The 18,204-nt window shown below is 44.4% G+C and overlaps 1 protein-coding gene and 1 pseudogene across 1 annotated transcript; both read right to left on the reverse strand.

The window, feature by feature from the left end:
- Positions 1-5,284: 5,284 nt before the first annotated feature.
- On the reverse strand, positions 5,285-6,542 carry LOC105984459 (annotated as a pseudogene).
- A 1,260-nt stretch (positions 6,543-7,802) lies between these two features.
- Positions 7,803-14,392, reverse strand: Gstz1 (glutathione S-transferase zeta 1). Its single transcript, XM_013014018.1, has 8 exons — positions 14,356-14,392; positions 14,043-14,094; positions 12,332-12,399; positions 11,704-11,784; positions 11,271-11,396; positions 9,190-9,265; positions 8,587-8,639; positions 7,803-7,873 (listed from the first exon to the last, which is right to left on the reverse strand). Exons 1-8 carry the CDS (start codon positions 14,371-14,373, stop codon positions 7,820-7,822), a joined length of 528 nt encoding a protein of 175 aa, XP_012869472.1. The 5' UTR covers positions 14,374-14,392; the 3' UTR covers positions 7,803-7,819.
- Positions 14,393-18,204: the final 3,812 nt, after the last annotated feature.

Raw genomic sequence — 18,204 nt, forward strand, 5'->3', positions numbered from 1 at the left:
AAGGAATCAGTTCCAATTGTAGTACTGAGACCATAGTTGGCTTTCACTATCATCATGAAGGGAATGAAACAGGCTCACTTTGACCAGCATCATAGAAGAGCCTAAAATGATAAGAGCACAGAGCATGTTTGAGTAACACACATGTCCCACTTAGGCCAACTGTGTCCAGCAATTTTTAATCACAACACAGCAGTATATATCCAGAAACCACACAGTTTTTTTCTCCCTACTAAAGCTTCCATTTACAATTCCTTTTGGGGCTAAAAAATCCACATGATCCTTTGAACTAGTTTCTTTTCATATGGCCCAAATTGTAGGATGCTAGAAACCCAATTCTGCTGGAAGAGGAAAGAGTGATAGTCTGGCCAGTTGCAAGGAATTGGGAAGTGAGTCTCTGTAGGAAGGTGATTTCACATTGTTGCTATTGTGAGGGGCAGCTTGTTAAAGTATTTGCTGTTCAGAGAGCAAGCCATTGTCTTCATTGTGTGTTTGGTTGTGCTCAGGCAGCCATCACTCTTTTTGGGAAATAAGTAGAGAGTTAAGAATTGAAAACCAGTCACAAGCTGGATATATATGTGCTTTCCAATGATCCCAGTACCATTTGTTTCTAGTGGCCTGTTTTGGAAAATGGGAAGAGACATTTAGGCACAAACAGCTTTGACTCTTGTGTGTATGGGGTGACAATCACTGGCGTCTCTTTGCATTCTTGCCTACATAGCACTTGTACACATTCCTATATGACATCCCAGTTATCTATGAAGTTAGGGCAGAATTTATAATACAGGCTCTTTTTGAGGTGTGAGATTGTTTGCTTGAACCAAGGAAGCTATACAATCTCTTCTGTTTGAATCCCTTGACTTGAAACTGAGCAAACAGTTAGTGGTCTAAAGTCCTGCATGGTCCAGATAATATGCCTCATTGACCAACAGTCATTCCTCATCTACTAACTTTAGAGACAAACTGGCTTTGAAACTTTTGTAGTCATGGTCCCTAGTTTGAATTCATGATCTGGTTTGTATTATCTATACCTTGATTTTCTTTCTAGGCCCCAGGCATGTGAATAACAGAAAAAGGTCACTATCTCTTCCTCATTATAAGACAGAATGAAAAGTTGCCCTAGAAAACTAAAGATAGACTATTTTGTGAAATTTTATAGTTTTATGCAGGTAGTTTGGGATTTTCTGTGGGTAAAATAATATATAGATATATCAAATGACTTTCAGGGACCAAGTGTATTTTCTAAAGTTCTGCTATAGGATCATGAACAATTCTAAAGTTTGGGATTGAAATATTACTATAGTATTACTGAAGGGCCTTCAATTCATTGTCAGTTTAAGACTCTTCTTAAACTCCTTATCACTCAGGGTTGAAATGTCTAGTTGAAATGTCCTCTTGTTGTTACTGTTCTTAGGTTCAGTCCAGGAATTTGGAAAGCATTCTCTTAGTTACTTCTCTTATGTCCTGAACTCTACATCTTAGTAAGAAGTTTCACACAATTTGTTTACCTTTCTAAAATTAGTATCCCATAAGTGAGTTAACTTTCATGTAACGAATCAGAGTTATTTCTATTTAGCTATTTTATAGAACAAGTATGATGTAGAGAAAGTAATCCCATGGTATACTCATTTTCCCTTAATAATAATGGGAAATGTTTAATAATTTTGAAAAAGCATTTATAATTGCTTTGTAACCAGAGTAATGGATTGTAAAAAAGCAGAGGGTAAGGATAATGGGAATACAAAGAGGTCTTAGAGTTCCTAAATCACATTCTGCCATTTAGCTTGTATTCCAGAAGGGCCACACACTCAGTTATCTCTGAATTGATTGAAAAGTTCCTGGTAAATATGTAAGCAACTAGCAACATGAAGACATTATTTCTTTATTGTTCTAGATCAAACACTGATACCAACATTATCAAAGGAGTCTGGAAGGGAAACTATATCAATTTTATCTTTTTTTAAAATTGTAAGTCCTAAGATCATTTATTATAATCAACTTGTTTTAAGATCTCGCCCTTCATAAAAAATGCTATCAATACTGATTTCCACATTAAGAACTTTGTACCAAGTTGTTAACTTTGTATGTCCTGCTGAGTGGTTTTTCTTTAAAATATCATATTTTCTTACCCTGTGGCACTGAATGTGTTGCTGTGATACACTGATTATCCTGAGCTATGATTCTTTGAGTAGCTCAGTTCTTGTGTTTTTATATTATGTAACAGTTTTGTGATGCTTTTGTGCATTGTCTTCTCTTCTGGGTTTTGAAATGTCATAATAAACTTTTTCACTGTGCACCTGAAACGTGAGTATCTTAGTGAACCTGATTTGCACTTTAAACTTGTCTCTCATCTTCTCCTTTTTATCTGAAGAAAGGTGTTCTATGAATACATGTGTTATAATCTATAAATATAGATGTGTTATACATCTATATATATATCTCTATATAGATGTTATAATCTATAAACATAGATCATAAAAAATAAAAAATGAGTATAAGATTAATAATAGATCTTTCATTTGAATTTAAATTCATAGCAGAGTATTAAGAACCAGGAGCCAGATTTGGAATTCAAGCAGTAGTTTTGTGGGGTTTTTTTCAGCCAACAGCATTTAGATAATTTTTTGTCAGTGGTGGGACTTGAACTCTGGACCTGGGCGCTTAATTTTTTGTCAGTGGTGGGACTTGAACTCTGGACCTGGGCGCTTCCCTCAGCTCTTCAGTTCAAGGCAAGTGCTCTATCACTTGAGCCACAGCACCACTTCTCAGTTTCTGGTGGTTATTTGGAGATAAGAGTTTCATGGACTTTCCTGCCCAGACTGGCTTTGAACCATGATCCTCAGATCTCAGCCTCCTGAATAGCTAGGATTACAGGTGTGAGCCACCAGCACCCGGCTAGCATTTAGATCTTTTTTTTTTTTGGGTCCAGTCGTGGGACCTGAACTCTGGGCCTGGGCGCTGTCCCTCAGCTCTTCAGCTCAAGGCTAGTGCTCTACCACTTGAGCCACAGCATCACTTCCAGCTTTTTTTTTTGTTTATGTGGTGCTGAGGAATCGAACCCAGGGCCTTAGGCATGCAAGGCAAGCGCTCTACCACTGAGCCACCTTCCCAGCCCCGTAGCATTTAGATCTTTACAATATTATTCACAGGAGTAATAGAATGGTCAGTTCAGGCAGATGAATATAAGGAGCCTATGTGTCTGTGATATATTAAATAATCCCAAGAGCTGATATTCCCCACTCTGGTTCATAGGGATGATTAATAAGTGGAACATTGTTTTAAGATTAGTAGGCGGAACAAGATTTTGTTTTTGTTAACACATTACCTCTTCACAACCTTGGGTCCCTTACAGAAGTAATTGCATCTGAGCAGGGAGGAGTGCCATTTAAATATCCTGTTCTGTGATATTTAGGACTCCAAGATAAACCTGTAGATCATTCTCTATTTTCCTTTGCAATATATTTTAGAAGCTAAAGTACAAAGATGGGATCTCAAATAACTATGAGATAAATGGACATAATCTGGTGATTAAAGTATGCCACACAATAAAAAAGCCCAGGTGGATTACATAGCAATCTTTAATAAATCATGCTTGAGAGTCTTATAAATAATGTCACTGTCAATATATAATAGAATTAAGCTCTTTAACTTTAAAACCATTCATATCTGTCATATCACTGACTATGCCATAGTTCAACATTACATAAGACAGCTTGATAATTACAGTTACTAGCATTCTTGATGTTCTTGAAGCTATGCAGTATTGGTTTAAACTCAGCAGTTAATCTGAATATTCTCCCAAAATAGAATGGTGCCTGTGACCTTGGAATCAAGAACTAAGTAAGTTATGTTTACTGGTTGGGAGAGAGTATTTATCATCTACTTAATCTAAGAAGTTTGCCTCTTGGTGGTATTTTCCTTGGAAAAGAAAATCCTGTGTTTTGGGGTATTTCCTTGGTGAGATTAGTATTTGAATGGGTGGACTCAGATGGTACTCCCCATTGTGGGTGGGCATCGTCCAGTTTATTGAGGGACTGAGGAAGGTGGAAGAAGAAAGAATTTACTCTTTGATTTCTTACCTTATGGCTTCACACTTCTTGTTTCCTCTGGCCTTAGATTTCCATCAGTGATGCCTATAGTTAGTTATTAGGCCCTTGGCTTCCCAAGTTTTCAGATTGCAAGTGGTAGAACGTGGAACTTCTTTGCTTCTATAACCATGTGAGGAAATTCCATATGATAACTCACCCACCCTCATATATCCTCCTGGTGTCCTGCCAGAAATATCATGGACTCCAAGGATCTCTGCTGCTTTCACAGTGAACCAAGAAGGAGAGCCACAGCATTTGTTCCCTACTGTCCTCACGTTGGACACATCAGAAAACTACAGTTCTGTAGTTCCTATTGAACTATAGAACATGGACAATGTGACAACTATGTAAAATGAGTCTTGTGCATTAAATAAGGGATGCTGTTTCTTACACTATTTTGATTTGGAATCAGTAACACCTCTATGTTTTGGCGACCAGGTTTAGAATGTCTGAGAAAGCCCTGTTTAAGGATATTTTTTTTTTTTTTGGTCAGTCATGGGGCTTGAACTCAGGCCTGGGCACTGTCCTTGAGCTCTTTTTTTTTTTTTTGTCAGTCATGGGCCTGAATTCAGCCTGGGCTGTCCCTCAGCTCTTCAGCTCAAGGCTAGTGCTCTACCTCTTGAGCCACAGCACCACTTCTGGATTTTTCTGCTTATGTGGTGCTGAGGAATTTGAACCCAGGGGCCTCATGCATGCAAGGCAAGCATTCTACCACTGAGCCACCTTCCCAGTCCCTCTTAAGCTCTTTTGCTCAAGTCTAGTACTCTACGACTTTGAGCCACAGCTCCATTTCTGTGGTTAACTGGGGATTAAAGTCTCATGGGGTCATTTCTGCCCAGGCTGGCTTCAAACCATGATCCTCAGATCTCAGCCTCTTGAGTAACTAGGATAGTATCCAGCAAGGTTAATACTAGGTACTTCAAGAGACCTAAAATGAAATATGGAACTCCTAAAAGCCATTTTGAACAGATGGGCAGATAAGCAAGTTATACAGATTTGGGTGGCAGATTTAAAGCTGACCAGTTAATATTTGGGGAGTACATGGAGGGACAAAAACTCAGAGCAGGGTGCCATGTCTGTATTTCAGATAACCCCATGCATGCCTCATGGCTCCCATGAACTCCTGTACGTTGGCAGAATGAATGGGAAAGGTAATCCATGGCTAGCTGGGATTGAAGCCACTGGATGGTTTTCTAGGAATGATCCCAGGTCACCTCACTATTCCTAGTACTCTGGAATCATTCAGGGAAGATGAATGATTTGTTTGTTCCTTGTTCTAGAAGTAGATTTTACCCACTTCTCAGTTCCTGGAAGTCTCTTGTACTTTTGTTTCCTGGGAAGAGAAAGGAGAGGAGAACCTGGGCACTTGAGCCCTGAACAGGGCTCATAAAGGCACTTTTTTTGAGGGGGGGGTAGGGCTTCATGGATTTCTTCTTGGTAAGTTTCAGTACCACTCCTGAGATCCAGCATTTACACATGCATACTGAGTCTGTTCTGCTTTTTCCTCTTCTTCCAGGATAGGGGATGATCAGAGCCAGGGATTTGTGTGATATGGTCTATAATCCAGAGAAACCCCTTGCCTTGCCTTCCCCCCAGAGTCAGGCCTTTTGTCTTTTGTTAATTTTTCTTCTTGCTGACACCATTTAAGCTTGGCCAAAGGGGTAAGGCCTGTGGAGCCCCTTACTATTAGTCCCAACTGATAAGTTGCTCGAATGACTGCTGGGGAACAGATTTACAGAGTTCTGTGAGAGTATTCTGATCTTGCTCAGTTTGGTCAGGAGAAGGAGCCCATGTGCTTTTGCTGATTGAGTCGAACCCGGAACCCCCAGGGTCTAGGTTGTTTTCATCTGATTGTCGGTTCTCTTGGAGAGAGGCAAACTGGTTGAAATTTCCTTCTACTTTGCAACGTGGCTGTGTGTTGAATTCCTTTTCAAAAGATGACAGCTGCTATGGTACTCCTAAAAGTCCACCCACCTCCACACTGAGAATCACCTAGATGATATCTCAATAGTAGAGTCCTGTGGTGGTGCACATCCACCACTGTCCCTAATACATTCCTGCTCTGCTAGGGCTGTAGCATTCTCACCATTCCCATGTTCACATGGCCAAATTGGTTTCCCCAACATATTTAAGACAAACTCCTGGAGGCCAGGCTTCTGCCCCAGAATTCTGAATTCGCCATGTTTTTATAAATCGAGTATCAGGAGGTATTGACTCCTTCTCCTATGGTGACATCTTCAACGAAGGATATAGAGGGCTCGCTGATGTTTGGGCTCTCAAAGTCATAATAGGAGTCAATAAGTACTAGTTGGTCATGTCCAGGAAGAAGGCGAAGGCGGCCAGGTTGAGCTGGAAACTGAGCAGCCACTGGAACTAAAGATCTGAGCATGTCCTTGTCGGTGGTGCCCAGGCAGCTGAACTTCTGCATCATCTCCGGGTCCGGGTCCGGGTCCATGCCCTCCGTGGTGGGGGCTGGCCAGATGCTCACTTCCCCCTTCCTCAAAAGCAAGCTGCTGCCAAGTTGCCAAGCCAAGGACTGGGAGAGGCCCATTGGTGGCTGGAGCTGTGACCCTGGTCCTCTGAGGTAAGCCCTGAGCCCATCACTGCCTCATAGAGGTAAACTCAGTCACTCTCACCTCACTCTTCCCCCGCACCTCTGCCTTTGTAGCCTCTGTCTTCCATAAAGGCACTATTTTAATCCCAGCAGTGCCCATGTAACCAAACCCAGCCCAGTCCCTGAGCCTGGCCTGCTGCTCCCCTCCCTCTGTTTTCACCATCTCTTGAGGCCCAAGAAGGCTGGTTGGTATGGGAACCATATGTACATATGAGAAGTGTCTCTTCCTTTCCCCTGAGTCCACTCTCCATTTAAAAATCCACAGGAGAGCTGGGAAGGTGGCTCAGTGGTAGAGTGCTTGCCTTGCATTCATGAGGCCCTGGGTTTGATTCCTCAGCACCACATAAGCAGAAAAAGCCGGAAGTGGCGGTGTGGCTCAAGTGGTAGAGTGCTAGCCTTGAGCTGAAGAGCTGAGGGACAGTGTCCAGGCCCAGAGTTCAAGCCCCACGACTGACCAAAAGAAAAGAAATCCACAGGAGTTCTAATCACCTTTAATTTCAGATTTCTAAATCAAAAGTTGATTACTCCTGCTTATAGGGAAGATTAGTCTTTTTTTTTTTTGGTCTGGTCGTGGGGCCTGAACTCTGGGCCTGGGCGCTGTCCCTCAGCTCTTCAGCTCAAGGCTAGTGCTCTACCACTTGAGCCACACCGCCACTTCCAGCTTTTTTCTTTTTGCTTATGTGGTGCTGAGGAATCAAACCCAGGGCCTCATGCATGCAAGGCAAGCGCTCTACCACTGAGCCACCTTCCCAGCCCATGTCATAAGATTCTTAAGGAGGGAACCTGCCATGCATTTCAATAGCCCCACTTTGAGGCATGATACCTTCCATGGGGATGGTGTAAACTTATACAGTATTGAAGGACCAATGGAAGGAACAGATATACCACATCTGCCAGTTAAGCTGCCTCCTCTCAGGAGCAAGGATCTAGTCTACCCAGGGTCACCTGGGCGGCAGGAAGCATGGTTAGAGGCATTTTATTGTTTTCTTCAACCCTCTATGGTCCAGGCCAGGGTGTTCCTTGGCCAACTGAGGAAAGGTATGCTTGGATGCTATCTCAGTAGCTGAAATGGGAGACCTAACTAAGGGGGAACCAGAAAGAAGGGTGGAGGATGAAGTCTTTACCTTTCAGCATTGGCCACCTGGGGCACTAAACACAGATCAGCCATGGACACCTGAAAAGGGGGTTGGATGAGTTTGTGTCAGGGTAAGAACCCCAGACTCACTGGCCAGGCTAGGTGTGCCTATTTAAACTGGCCTTTCCATCTGCTCTGGCTCTGCCACCGTCTCTACCATCCCTCCTACCACTCCCCTTGGCCTGCCTCTCTCTCCCCCAGAGCTACAGCTTCTCTTAGACCATGCTCTAGTCCCCTTGACAACAACTCTGTGGGTCAGAGAAGATGGGAGCATTATGCTGGATGTCAGTATGTTCATTAAAGTTACCATTGCCAGGTACTTAGTGAGAATTCCCAAAAGGGAGGCAATACCTCAAGGCCCCAGGAACTAGAACAACCACAGGTCCAAGGCCTGCCAAGGCAAAGACACTGAATCTTCAATCTCAGAATTGGGTGAGATGGAAAACATCTAGTCTAACCCCTCAGCTGATGCCTTAACCACCTCATCATCTCAGAGGTGCAGTCTTTCAACTTGGATACCTTATGCTTCCTCTTCAAGAAGCTTGGGAGGCATTAATGGGCTGTGTAGTTCCCTGACTGGCACAGAAATCTAAAGAAGAACCCATGCCACCCTGTAAGTGTCTCTTCAGGAAGTTCTACATTCTGCCTGTCCAGAGAAGGAGGAGGAGATGGTTGAGTATAAGTAGAGAAAATGGAAGCTCAAGATCATCATGAGGGAGGAGATTGCCATGGGCAAGACAAAGAACACTTACCTCGTCTCCAACACAGTACTTCCCCGCTGTGCTCTGCAGAATCTTCTCCAGAGCTGTGGGGAGGCCAAAGGAAATCATCTCACTCTGGGCACAGGAAGGGAACACCAGCCTTCCTAGGACTTGGCTTCCATAGGTACAAAATGGGCAGCTATTGAAGTGACAGGTTAGGGCATGGGTGCTCGTGAGAATATGGCAGCTAGGCCGAAAGAGAGTACTTGGGGACAAACTCATGTTTCTCCTGGGGCCTCAAGCCCAGGCACCCATTCCCTTTACAAGGCATGAGTAGACAAGAGTATATCAGACCTATATCTGGCCAAGATTGCAGCTTTCACACTGGGGAGCTTGATTTCACAGTGGTCTTGATTTCTTGGTTGGGGTGGAGAGGAAAGCAGAAGCAAGAGCCCTCATCCAGCTCTGTAGAGACATGGACCTTTAGTCTGAGGCTCCCAGAAGTACTATATCCTGGTACTATGCTAAGATGTCTACCCATCTTTGCTCTTCTCTGTGCCACTATCAAGACCAAAGCAGTCTGGGAGGTTGCAGATGCTTAGTGCTCTGTGTGCAAGGGTGATTGCTCTAAGAGCTCAACAAGTGGAAACTCACCATCAAAGCCAGAAATGATGACCTTCTGGGCCCAGGGTTGTGGGTTATCTCCCATCTGCTTCAGGACAGACAGGTTCTGTGCAGCCAAAGAAAAATCTTCGATGGCTTTGAGAGCCAGCCAGAGTCAGCCCCTCAGGCAACCTCCCTCAGGGAAGCTCAGTTCTGGTCTGCCTAGGCTCAAATCCGCCTTTCCTACCTAACACGGCCCTGAAGTTGCAGGAAAGTAGCTTATCTGGCAGTTACTCCACCAGGTGCTATAGTTAGTCTGAAAGCCAGTCATTCTGGAAGCCATGTGTAAGAGTAAGGACACAGGAAGTTGCTATGGCCACATAGCCTGAGGGCTATTTGCCCCACACCCAATGCCTGTCCCTTACTTCGGTCCTTGTGACCAGACTGAATGTAACACAAGATAGGGCTGGGATGAGGAAGGACTGATTTCTAAAGATTTTCACTCTAGTGCAATTCTCCCCCCCCCTTTTTTTTTGGTTGGTTGTAGGGCTTGAACTCGGGACTGGGTACTGTCCCTGAGCTCTTCAGCTCAAGGCTAGGGCTCTACCACTTGAGCCACAGCGCCATTTCCAGTTTTCTGGTGGTTTATTGGAGATAAGAGTCTCATGGACTTTACTGCCCAGGCTGGCTTTGAACCATGATCCTCAGATCTCAGCCTCCTGAGTAGGATTATAGGCATGAATCACTGGCACCTGGCTCCCTTTTGTTAAAACGAAAAGATGAGGAGCTAGGAATGTGGCTTCGTGGTAGAGTGCTTGCCTAGCATGTATGAAGCCTTGAGTTCGATTCCTCAGTACCACAAAAACAGAAAAAGTTGGAGGTGGTGCTGTGGCTCAAGTGGTAGAGTGCTAGCCTTGAGAAAAAGAAGCTCAGGGATAGTGCCCAGGCCCCCAGTTCAAGCTACAGAACTGGCAAAAAAAAAAAAAGATGAGATAGAAGTGGAAATGTGTATATAGGAGTTCTGGGCTTGATCCTACCTGCTGTGTTATCTGGTAAAGTCATTCTACCTTTCAAAGTCAGAATTAGAACAGATGAATGGTTTTAAGTACTGCTTTTCTGTTTTACTAGTGAAAATTTTTTTTTCATCATATAGACGTACTTCAGAGATTGTGGCTTAGTTCCAGACCATGGTAATAAAACAAATCAGGTGAAATTTTTGGTTCCAGAGTATTTATAAAAGATTTGTTCACCCTACACTGTGGTACTAAGTATGCAGTGGTGTAAGTCTAAGAAAAATGTACTATCTTTCATGTGTGTCTTTCATTTATGTGGTACTGAGGATTCTAACTTGTTAGAAGTCTAACTTGTTCTACTATCTGAGCCACATACTCCAGGTCTTTTGCTTCAGTTTGTTTTTCAGATAGGGTCTAGTTCTTTTCCTTTGGACCTCCTACCTAAGTGTCCCAAGTAGCTGGAATTACAGATACATGCCCCCACACCAGGCATGGTGACTCAAGTCTGTAATCATAGCTACTTGAGAGGCAGAGATGGGGTTCTGGGGCAGGGGGAAAGAAATCAAGGCCTGTCCAGGCAAAAAGATCACAAGGATCTTTGATCATGAAGGTCATGATCCAGACCAGCCTAGCCATAAATGTTAGACCCTACTCAAAAGAGAAAAGGACTAGAGGCATGGCTCAAATGGTCAGATGCCTGCTAGGCAAATACAAGGCCCTGAACCAATAGTACCGCCAAGACAGACACACACACACACACCTGCTAATAATCATCTGTTGGGAATATGTCACTAGACTTTCTCAATGAAGGATTTCCCCAAATCTTCAATTTGAAAATGCAATGTGCAGGAAATGAAGGAAAGTACAGTGAAACTAAGTATGCCTGTCTGTGATTGAACAAATTAGTTAAATGCTGCAGGCCTAGCTCTGAGCCTGCTCAGCCCTCCCCACCTAGAACATCTCTAGATGTGTCCTTGGAAACACAAGGTTTCTCAGAATGCAGTCAGAAACCAATTGCTCCCACCATGAGTCTGGACACCTTTACTGGACATCCTTCTCTGGACACCTCACAATCTGAATGGAGATGAATGTGAGAGGAATACACTTGTAAGGGCTCACCTGTAAAGGCTGGATGCCACTACTGATGAGGTCAGAAATCATGCGCACACTTGCCTTCTTCTTTGGGTCCTGAGGCAGGAGACGTGGAGTGGGCCGAGTTTCCTCCAGGTACTCAATGATGGCCAGCTGTCCACAGGAGAGATTGAAGCAAAGAGAAGGCATGGGACCTCTGAACTAGAGGAGACAAGTCCAGCAATCTCCTCCTCTTCCTCCAATGGAATTACCATCATCTCCTCCTTACCCCTCTCAGCTTAAGCACTGTTAAGCCTTTTTGGACCTTGTTCTACAAAACTTGGATTACTATAAACTCCCTAAGCAACTTATCTCTCTCTTCCTCTGAAGAAATATGCATTGAGACCCTACTACATGACACCAGGTTCTCTTATTCACAGCCCTGCTCCCACCAGGGGTCTCCCAGGAGTCCTATACTCACTGACTGGCCAATGATGATTCCATCAATCTTCAGGGCTGGCACCTGCTTCATGGGATTCAGTGCCTCAAATTCCTCAGAAAACTATGGAGACAAGGTTGGGTCAGTTGGGTAACCTGGCGTGAGCTGTAGAGAGCTGAGTAAGGCAAGCCTTTGCCTATGCCTGACATCCATCCATAACTCCTTTCCTTGGAGAAGGCATACCTCTCAAGTTAATCTCTGGTGGATCTGTGCAGTATTCCAGACCCCAGCGGCCACTGAACTGTGGGCTTCATCCCGAGAGCCTGGCTATCATTTTCCCCTTCATGTCACATTGTAGTCCCCAAGGCAACTCCTACCCTAGCCAGCCATCAAGAGGACCCAGTAGGGGGCAAGGACCCACTTGCTGCCCGCCCTAATGTAGTCAGGGATTGGAGTGCTCAGATTATAGCTGAGCCTAGAACCTGAGCCTTCCCATAGTTCCTATTTGCTAGGCAGCTTGCCACCTTGTCTCACAAGGGAGAAATAGAAGCATCCTCTCCCAGCCAAAGAGAAAATATCACATAGGTTTACTTCTTGAGGGCAGACCTCCTTACCTAGCTCCTCGCTGAGATCCAATTCTTACATCTTGGTCTGGGAAAAGCTTCCTTACCTGTTGTCCCCCATCCTTTATGAGATTGATGGGTACTGTCTCATAGTTGATGCCTTTCAAGGCCAGGGCTATAAGAGTCCAAAGACAGGAGTAGGAGATAGCTGTACTAAAACTCCCAAGGCAATCTTCCTGGGTACGTACGGTTGCTGAGGGGGTGGTTTTTCTACACTTCAGGGTGGTTAGTGCCCAGCTTGGTACTGTCTCCTCTCTAAAGAAGGTGACTCCGGTGGTCAGTTTTTCTCCCTTCTGTAGCAAGGTAAGGGTAAAGGGCTTGGGATGGACCCAGTAGAGACCTCAGGTGTGTGTGCACATGCACACTTGGCTGTTGAAACATGGTGATGTCTGGTCTCTGGAAAGGAACTAGGTGAGTAGATGACTGGGTGTGTCACAGTATGAAGAGAACCTGGGATGCTCTGACTACCTCCATCATGCACAGGGAATGTGGTTGGAGCCCAGAGGGAAGGCTCCTACTACAGTGGCTTCTGGCTCAGCCAGAGCAGAGGATCTAAGAGAATGGGTGTCTTTTTTTTTTTTTTGGTGCTAGTACTGGGGTTTGAACGCAGGGCCTTAGGCACTGTCTCTGAACTTATTTTGCCCAAAGCTAGTACTCTATCACTTGAGCCAGAGTTCCACTTGCAGCTTTTTGGTGGTTAATTGGAGATTAATTTTCTTGCCTAGCCTGGCTTTGAACCTTAATCCTTTTGAGTAACTAGGATTACAGGTGTGAGCTGGCAATTGGGATGTCTTCTTGGAGGCAGGTTTCTCCCACACTCAGTGTTCCTGCTTACTGGTTCTGCAAATCCCAGTCATGTAGCTGTGGGATGGTGGCTTTATATTTAGGGTCAGGGTCTGGAGGCAGGCAATGTTGGGTTCCAATTTCATCACATTCATTTGCAAATTGTGTAACCTTGGATCTGTGCCCTGAAGTTAAAAGCACAAATTGGCTGAGGTTGCAGCTCAGTGAAAGAGCAAGTCCTTAGCATGCAGGAGATCCTGGGTTCTATTCCTAGCACCAAATTCAGTCAAACCAAACCAAACCCAGAGGGTGGTACCATACTACAGGGTTCAGATTTTAACTCTACCTCTTAGTAGCTGCAAGATGGTAGGTAAGTTATTTAACCTTTCTCTGCCTGTCTACCTGTTGTACAATGGAGACAACAGTCCTTCCTCCAAGGTCATGGAGGTTGCAAGGAAATCACAAAAGCAAAGCACTGGGCACCAGTGCTTCTATGACTGTGGATGTTGCTAAGAGTCACTTTATTTTAGAGAGGGGAGGGTCAGATGAGGTCTATACTAGAGGGACCTAATTTTGGCTTCCCTAAAAGCTCTGTAGTCTTCACAGTCCAGTTCCATTTAATTTGCCAGGTAAGAATTGAGGGAGGCCAGCTGTTCCCCAACTGGTTAACAGGGACCTTTGGGTTTTGTGACCCTGCTCTAGGCATGGTTGCTGAGGGGCTTTGGAGAGCAGTGCGGGGAAAAGTGACAGTCTTGACAGGAAAAATAACCCTTCTGCCTCATAGTTCTCTTGCTGGATTTCCTACATGGAGGTGCTATTTGGGGATGGGCGCTCAGAAGTCTAGAGATGCTAGTTGTTAAGAACTAAGGCCTACCTAACAGAGAACCCCTTCTGTCCCAGGCCAGCTTTACACCTGATGGTTCTCCATCCTATCCTACCCATCCCACCTATTCCAGGAGTTCAGTTCTTACTTACCAATTCGAACTCTCCATGAGCAGGAGCTTCGGAAATAGGAGTAGAGGATGGGCTGAGGAGAGAGAGGACAAGTGCATATATATGAACTCAGCCTCAGTAGGTATCCAGCTTCAGGGGCCTGGAGACAAATAAGGACCAGCCCCCAGGCTAGGGGGTCAGATTGGCCTCTTTCCTCAGGCCTGTATCAGACTTTCTGGTTCAGAGACCCTGAGAGTTATAGAAGGTCCCTCTCAGCTCTTGATTGCGCTGGCATGAGTTTCTGAGGTCCAAATTGCACTCAAGGAAGGCAGCAGCCTGGAAGTGCCCACCTTACCTTCCCAGAAGCAGACATGGTGCAATGTGAGTGACCTTTAGCCTCCCAAGCACAGTCTCCTTTCATCTGGCTGTGGGGTAAGGGGAGGAACCCTGAGGGGCAGAACCCATGAGCCAATGGTGAAACTGGGCTACCCAGAACTTTGGCACTCGAACAGGGCATGTCTCCAACTTCAGGGAGGTGTGATATGCTCCTGGTGTAGACAGGTTTGTAGTAGCCTGTGCAGACATTGTGGCCTGGCTTAGAGGCAGCAGTTTGGTGGTGGAGTGGGCTAGGAGTTGTTACACCTGGGGGTCTGGCACCCATAGACCAGCCAGCTTGTGTACCTGCAATAACTCTAACTTCCATAGCCTGCTTGCCCTAAATGATGGCAGAAAGACTGGGGATTCTAATTACCCCCACCCAACTCCAATTTTGAGTATTTAAGTATCACAATAGACAAACACCTCACCTTGTAAACTACCATCTACCAGCACACCACATGATATAAACTGGTATTTTATATCAATGAAAATTTAAATCCATACATATAACAAACCATAGTGGAGACCCTAAAGACCTGGATTTCTTAATCACCCCAGATAGAACCCTCTTACATGAGGCATAAAAGAAGAAACCCCAAGACTAAGATATGGCCGGTACCAGTCACCAGTCACAAGCCTTGTGTAGGAAAACTGCCAAAGTGAAAAACCTTTGTCTCCACTCTGAAGTCCAGCGAACGTGCCGTTTCTTCTCCCCATGGCACAGAGCTCACTAAGTTGACACCTGAAGTGGCCTTCCACCCAGACCTGCACTTGAACGACTCTGTGCCTGCAGTTCGATCTGGTTCCCCACAGAGACGTTTTGTGTCTGTAGCAGCACATGCTCTGTGCCTTCAGCACAGAGTTTGAGCTGTGTGGTCGCGTTAGTCCTTTCTTATCATTTTTTGTATATTACTGTGTGAAGTGTAATGAGTGAGCCAATGGCTCGCAACTACAAATGAACTCAGTAGTACTTGAATTAAAGTGAATAAAATATGTAACTTGTGGATTTATCGTGTTTATTTTACATACATATCTTATTTTCACAAATTCCAAAAGGTTGCACAAGAAGGTTACAATTTAATGTGTCCATTTACGGGTCCTGTGCTCTTCCATTGGATTGTTACTCAATTAATTCTGACATTGGGGAAAGACACAGTACGTTTGTTTCTGAAACAGCTTGATCATGATACCTCAGAATTCTCCTCCTCCCACTCCAGAGTGCCTCCTGACTTCCAGCCAGCCAAAGGCACGGCTGCAAGCTCTTTGCAGAGGTCCTGTCTAACCCTCAGGTTTTCTGTGTAGTCTACACAGTACAAGTGGCCCCTAACTTACAATGGTTCAACTCTTGATTATTTGACTTTATGAAAGTCCAAAGTGATACACATTCAGTTTAGAAACTATACTTCAAAGTCTCAATGTTTATCTTTTCCTATGCTGTAATGCTCCCTTAAAATGATGGGTTGCAGCTGTGAGTCTCAGTTATATAATGGGACTGACCACAAGAGGAAATGGCTTATCTACAATATACTGTGCTGCCAGTGATGTTTGCATATTATATCTTATGACTTATAACCCATCATGTCTACAAAATGCCCATCTGTGGGTCTTGGGGTATAACTCCGAATACTTGCTTAGCACATGCAACCATACAATCTCTTGGATTGAACAAAGAAGTGTATACATGAGATTTTTCAACACTTTATCATTAAACTAGTTGTTGCCTGAGATCATTGTATACAACTGTAGGCTAATGTAGATATTCTGAGCATGTTAAGGTAAGCTAGTTTAAGTCATGAAAATTAGCAGGTTAAATGTACTACATTTTTAATTAAAAAAAAACTTTTAAACCAGTATTTGGGCTTGATCTCAGGGCCTGGGCGCTGTCCCATAGAATTTTTCTCAGGGCTAACAATCTACCACTTGAGCCTCAGCTTCACTTCTGGTATTTGGTGGTTAACTGGAGATAAGAGTTTCACAGATATTACTGTCCTAGCTGGCTTCAAACCACAATCCTCTAAGGTTACACACCAGTGCTGGCCTTTTAAAATAATAATTTCTGACTTAACAATCTTTTCAACAGCGAATGGCTTTAACAGAATAACCCCATCAGAAGTAAGGGAGTGTCTATATTTTAAAAGGTTTCACTTGCCAACATTTAAAAATCAGGATGTTTACCTGGCATTGATGGCTTACACCTGGATCTGAGGACTAAGGTTCAAAACCAGCTCAGGAAAGAAAGTCTCTGGGAGTCATATCTTCAGTAAACTACCAAACAAGGCAGAAGTAGAACTGTGGTTCAAGTGGTATGAATGCTTGAGCAAAACAGCTCAGGGGTAGCATCCAGGCCCTGAGTTCAAGCTCTAGGACCTGTGTACACACACACACACACACACACACACACATTCAGGGGTGGCATCCAGGCCCTGAGTTCAAGCTCTAGGACCTGTACACACACACACACACACACACACACACACATTCAGGGGTGGCATCCAGGCCCTGAGTTCAAGCTCTAGGACCTGTACATACACACACACACACACACATTCAGGGGTGGCATCCAGGCTCTGAGCTCAAGCTCTAGGACCTGTGTACACACACACACACACACACATATTCAGGGGTGGCATCCAGGCCCTGAATTCAAGCTCTAGGACCTGTACACAAACACACACATACACACACATACACACACACACACACACCCCACACACACCCCTGGAGTCAGTGGACTCAGGTTCTTAAGTAGCAGTAAATGAGTAGCCCCATCTGCCAGTCTGTCAGTCATGTTATAGCTTTTGTTTGCCATGGCTCATACTTAAGCCCCCTTTTCTCATTTTTGTTACCTTTGGAAGGTGAATATGTGACTTCTCTAAAGTTTAAGGAACTCAATTTCTTTCAGTAACTGGCATTTCAAAGCAAGACCCAGGAAAAAGTTTCCAGTCATTACCACTTAGGAGTCCTTGCCTAGATTTTGGCTTCATTAGGACAATCACCAGGGGTTTATAACTTGACAGGTCATCTGATCATCAAAACAGCTAAGTGACTAACAGGCCAGTGGTGTGTCTAGCATGGCTATGCTGGACAAAGGCATGAGTAAGATTTCAGTATACTTAGGCTTGTGTTGTTCATTTCTGGAAATTTTGGAGTCATTAAATTGTGTGTGTGGGGGGGTGGGGGAGGGTACTGGGGCTTGAACTCAGGATCTGGATGCTGTCCTTAAGCTTTTCTGCTCAAAATTAGCATGCTACCACTTTTGGCAATTTTGGTGCTTAAATGGAGGTAAGAATCTCAGGGCCTTTTCTGCTTGAGCTGGCTTTGAACCAAGATCTTTAAATCTCAGCCTCCTGGGTAGTAGGATTACTGGCTTGAGCCACTGGAGCCTGGCTCTCCATGTAGTATTTTTTTTCTTTTTCTTTCTTTCCTTTCTTTTCTTTTCTTTCTTTTTTTTTTTGTGGGTCATGGGGACTGAACTCTGGGCCTGGGCACTGTCCCTGAGCTCTTCAGCTCAAGGCTAGCGCTCTACCACTTGAGCCACAGTGCTACTTCTGGCTTTTTCTGCTTATGTGGTGCTGAGGAATCGAACCCGGGGTCTCATGCATGAAAGGCAAGCGCTCTACCACTGAGCTTCCCAGCCCTCCATGTAGTATTTTTGAATGACAGATAACTGCAGGTTGAACCCAGCACGGAAAGAGACATCACAAATGAATCTCCAGTAAACTATCCCCATAGCCTTTTCGCACTTAGAACTAAATTTTAAGACCAAACAGTATCCAGTTCATTCAATTCCAGTCTTCATTCTGACTAATCTGAAATGTTTTATTTT

Source organism: Dipodomys ordii, unplaced genomic scaffold (genome assembly GCF_000151885.1).
Source record: "Dipodomys ordii isolate 6190 unplaced genomic scaffold, Dord_2.0 Scaffold2, whole genome shotgun sequence".
Classification (NCBI taxonomy): domain Eukaryota; kingdom Metazoa; phylum Chordata; class Mammalia; order Rodentia; family Heteromyidae; genus Dipodomys; species Dipodomys ordii.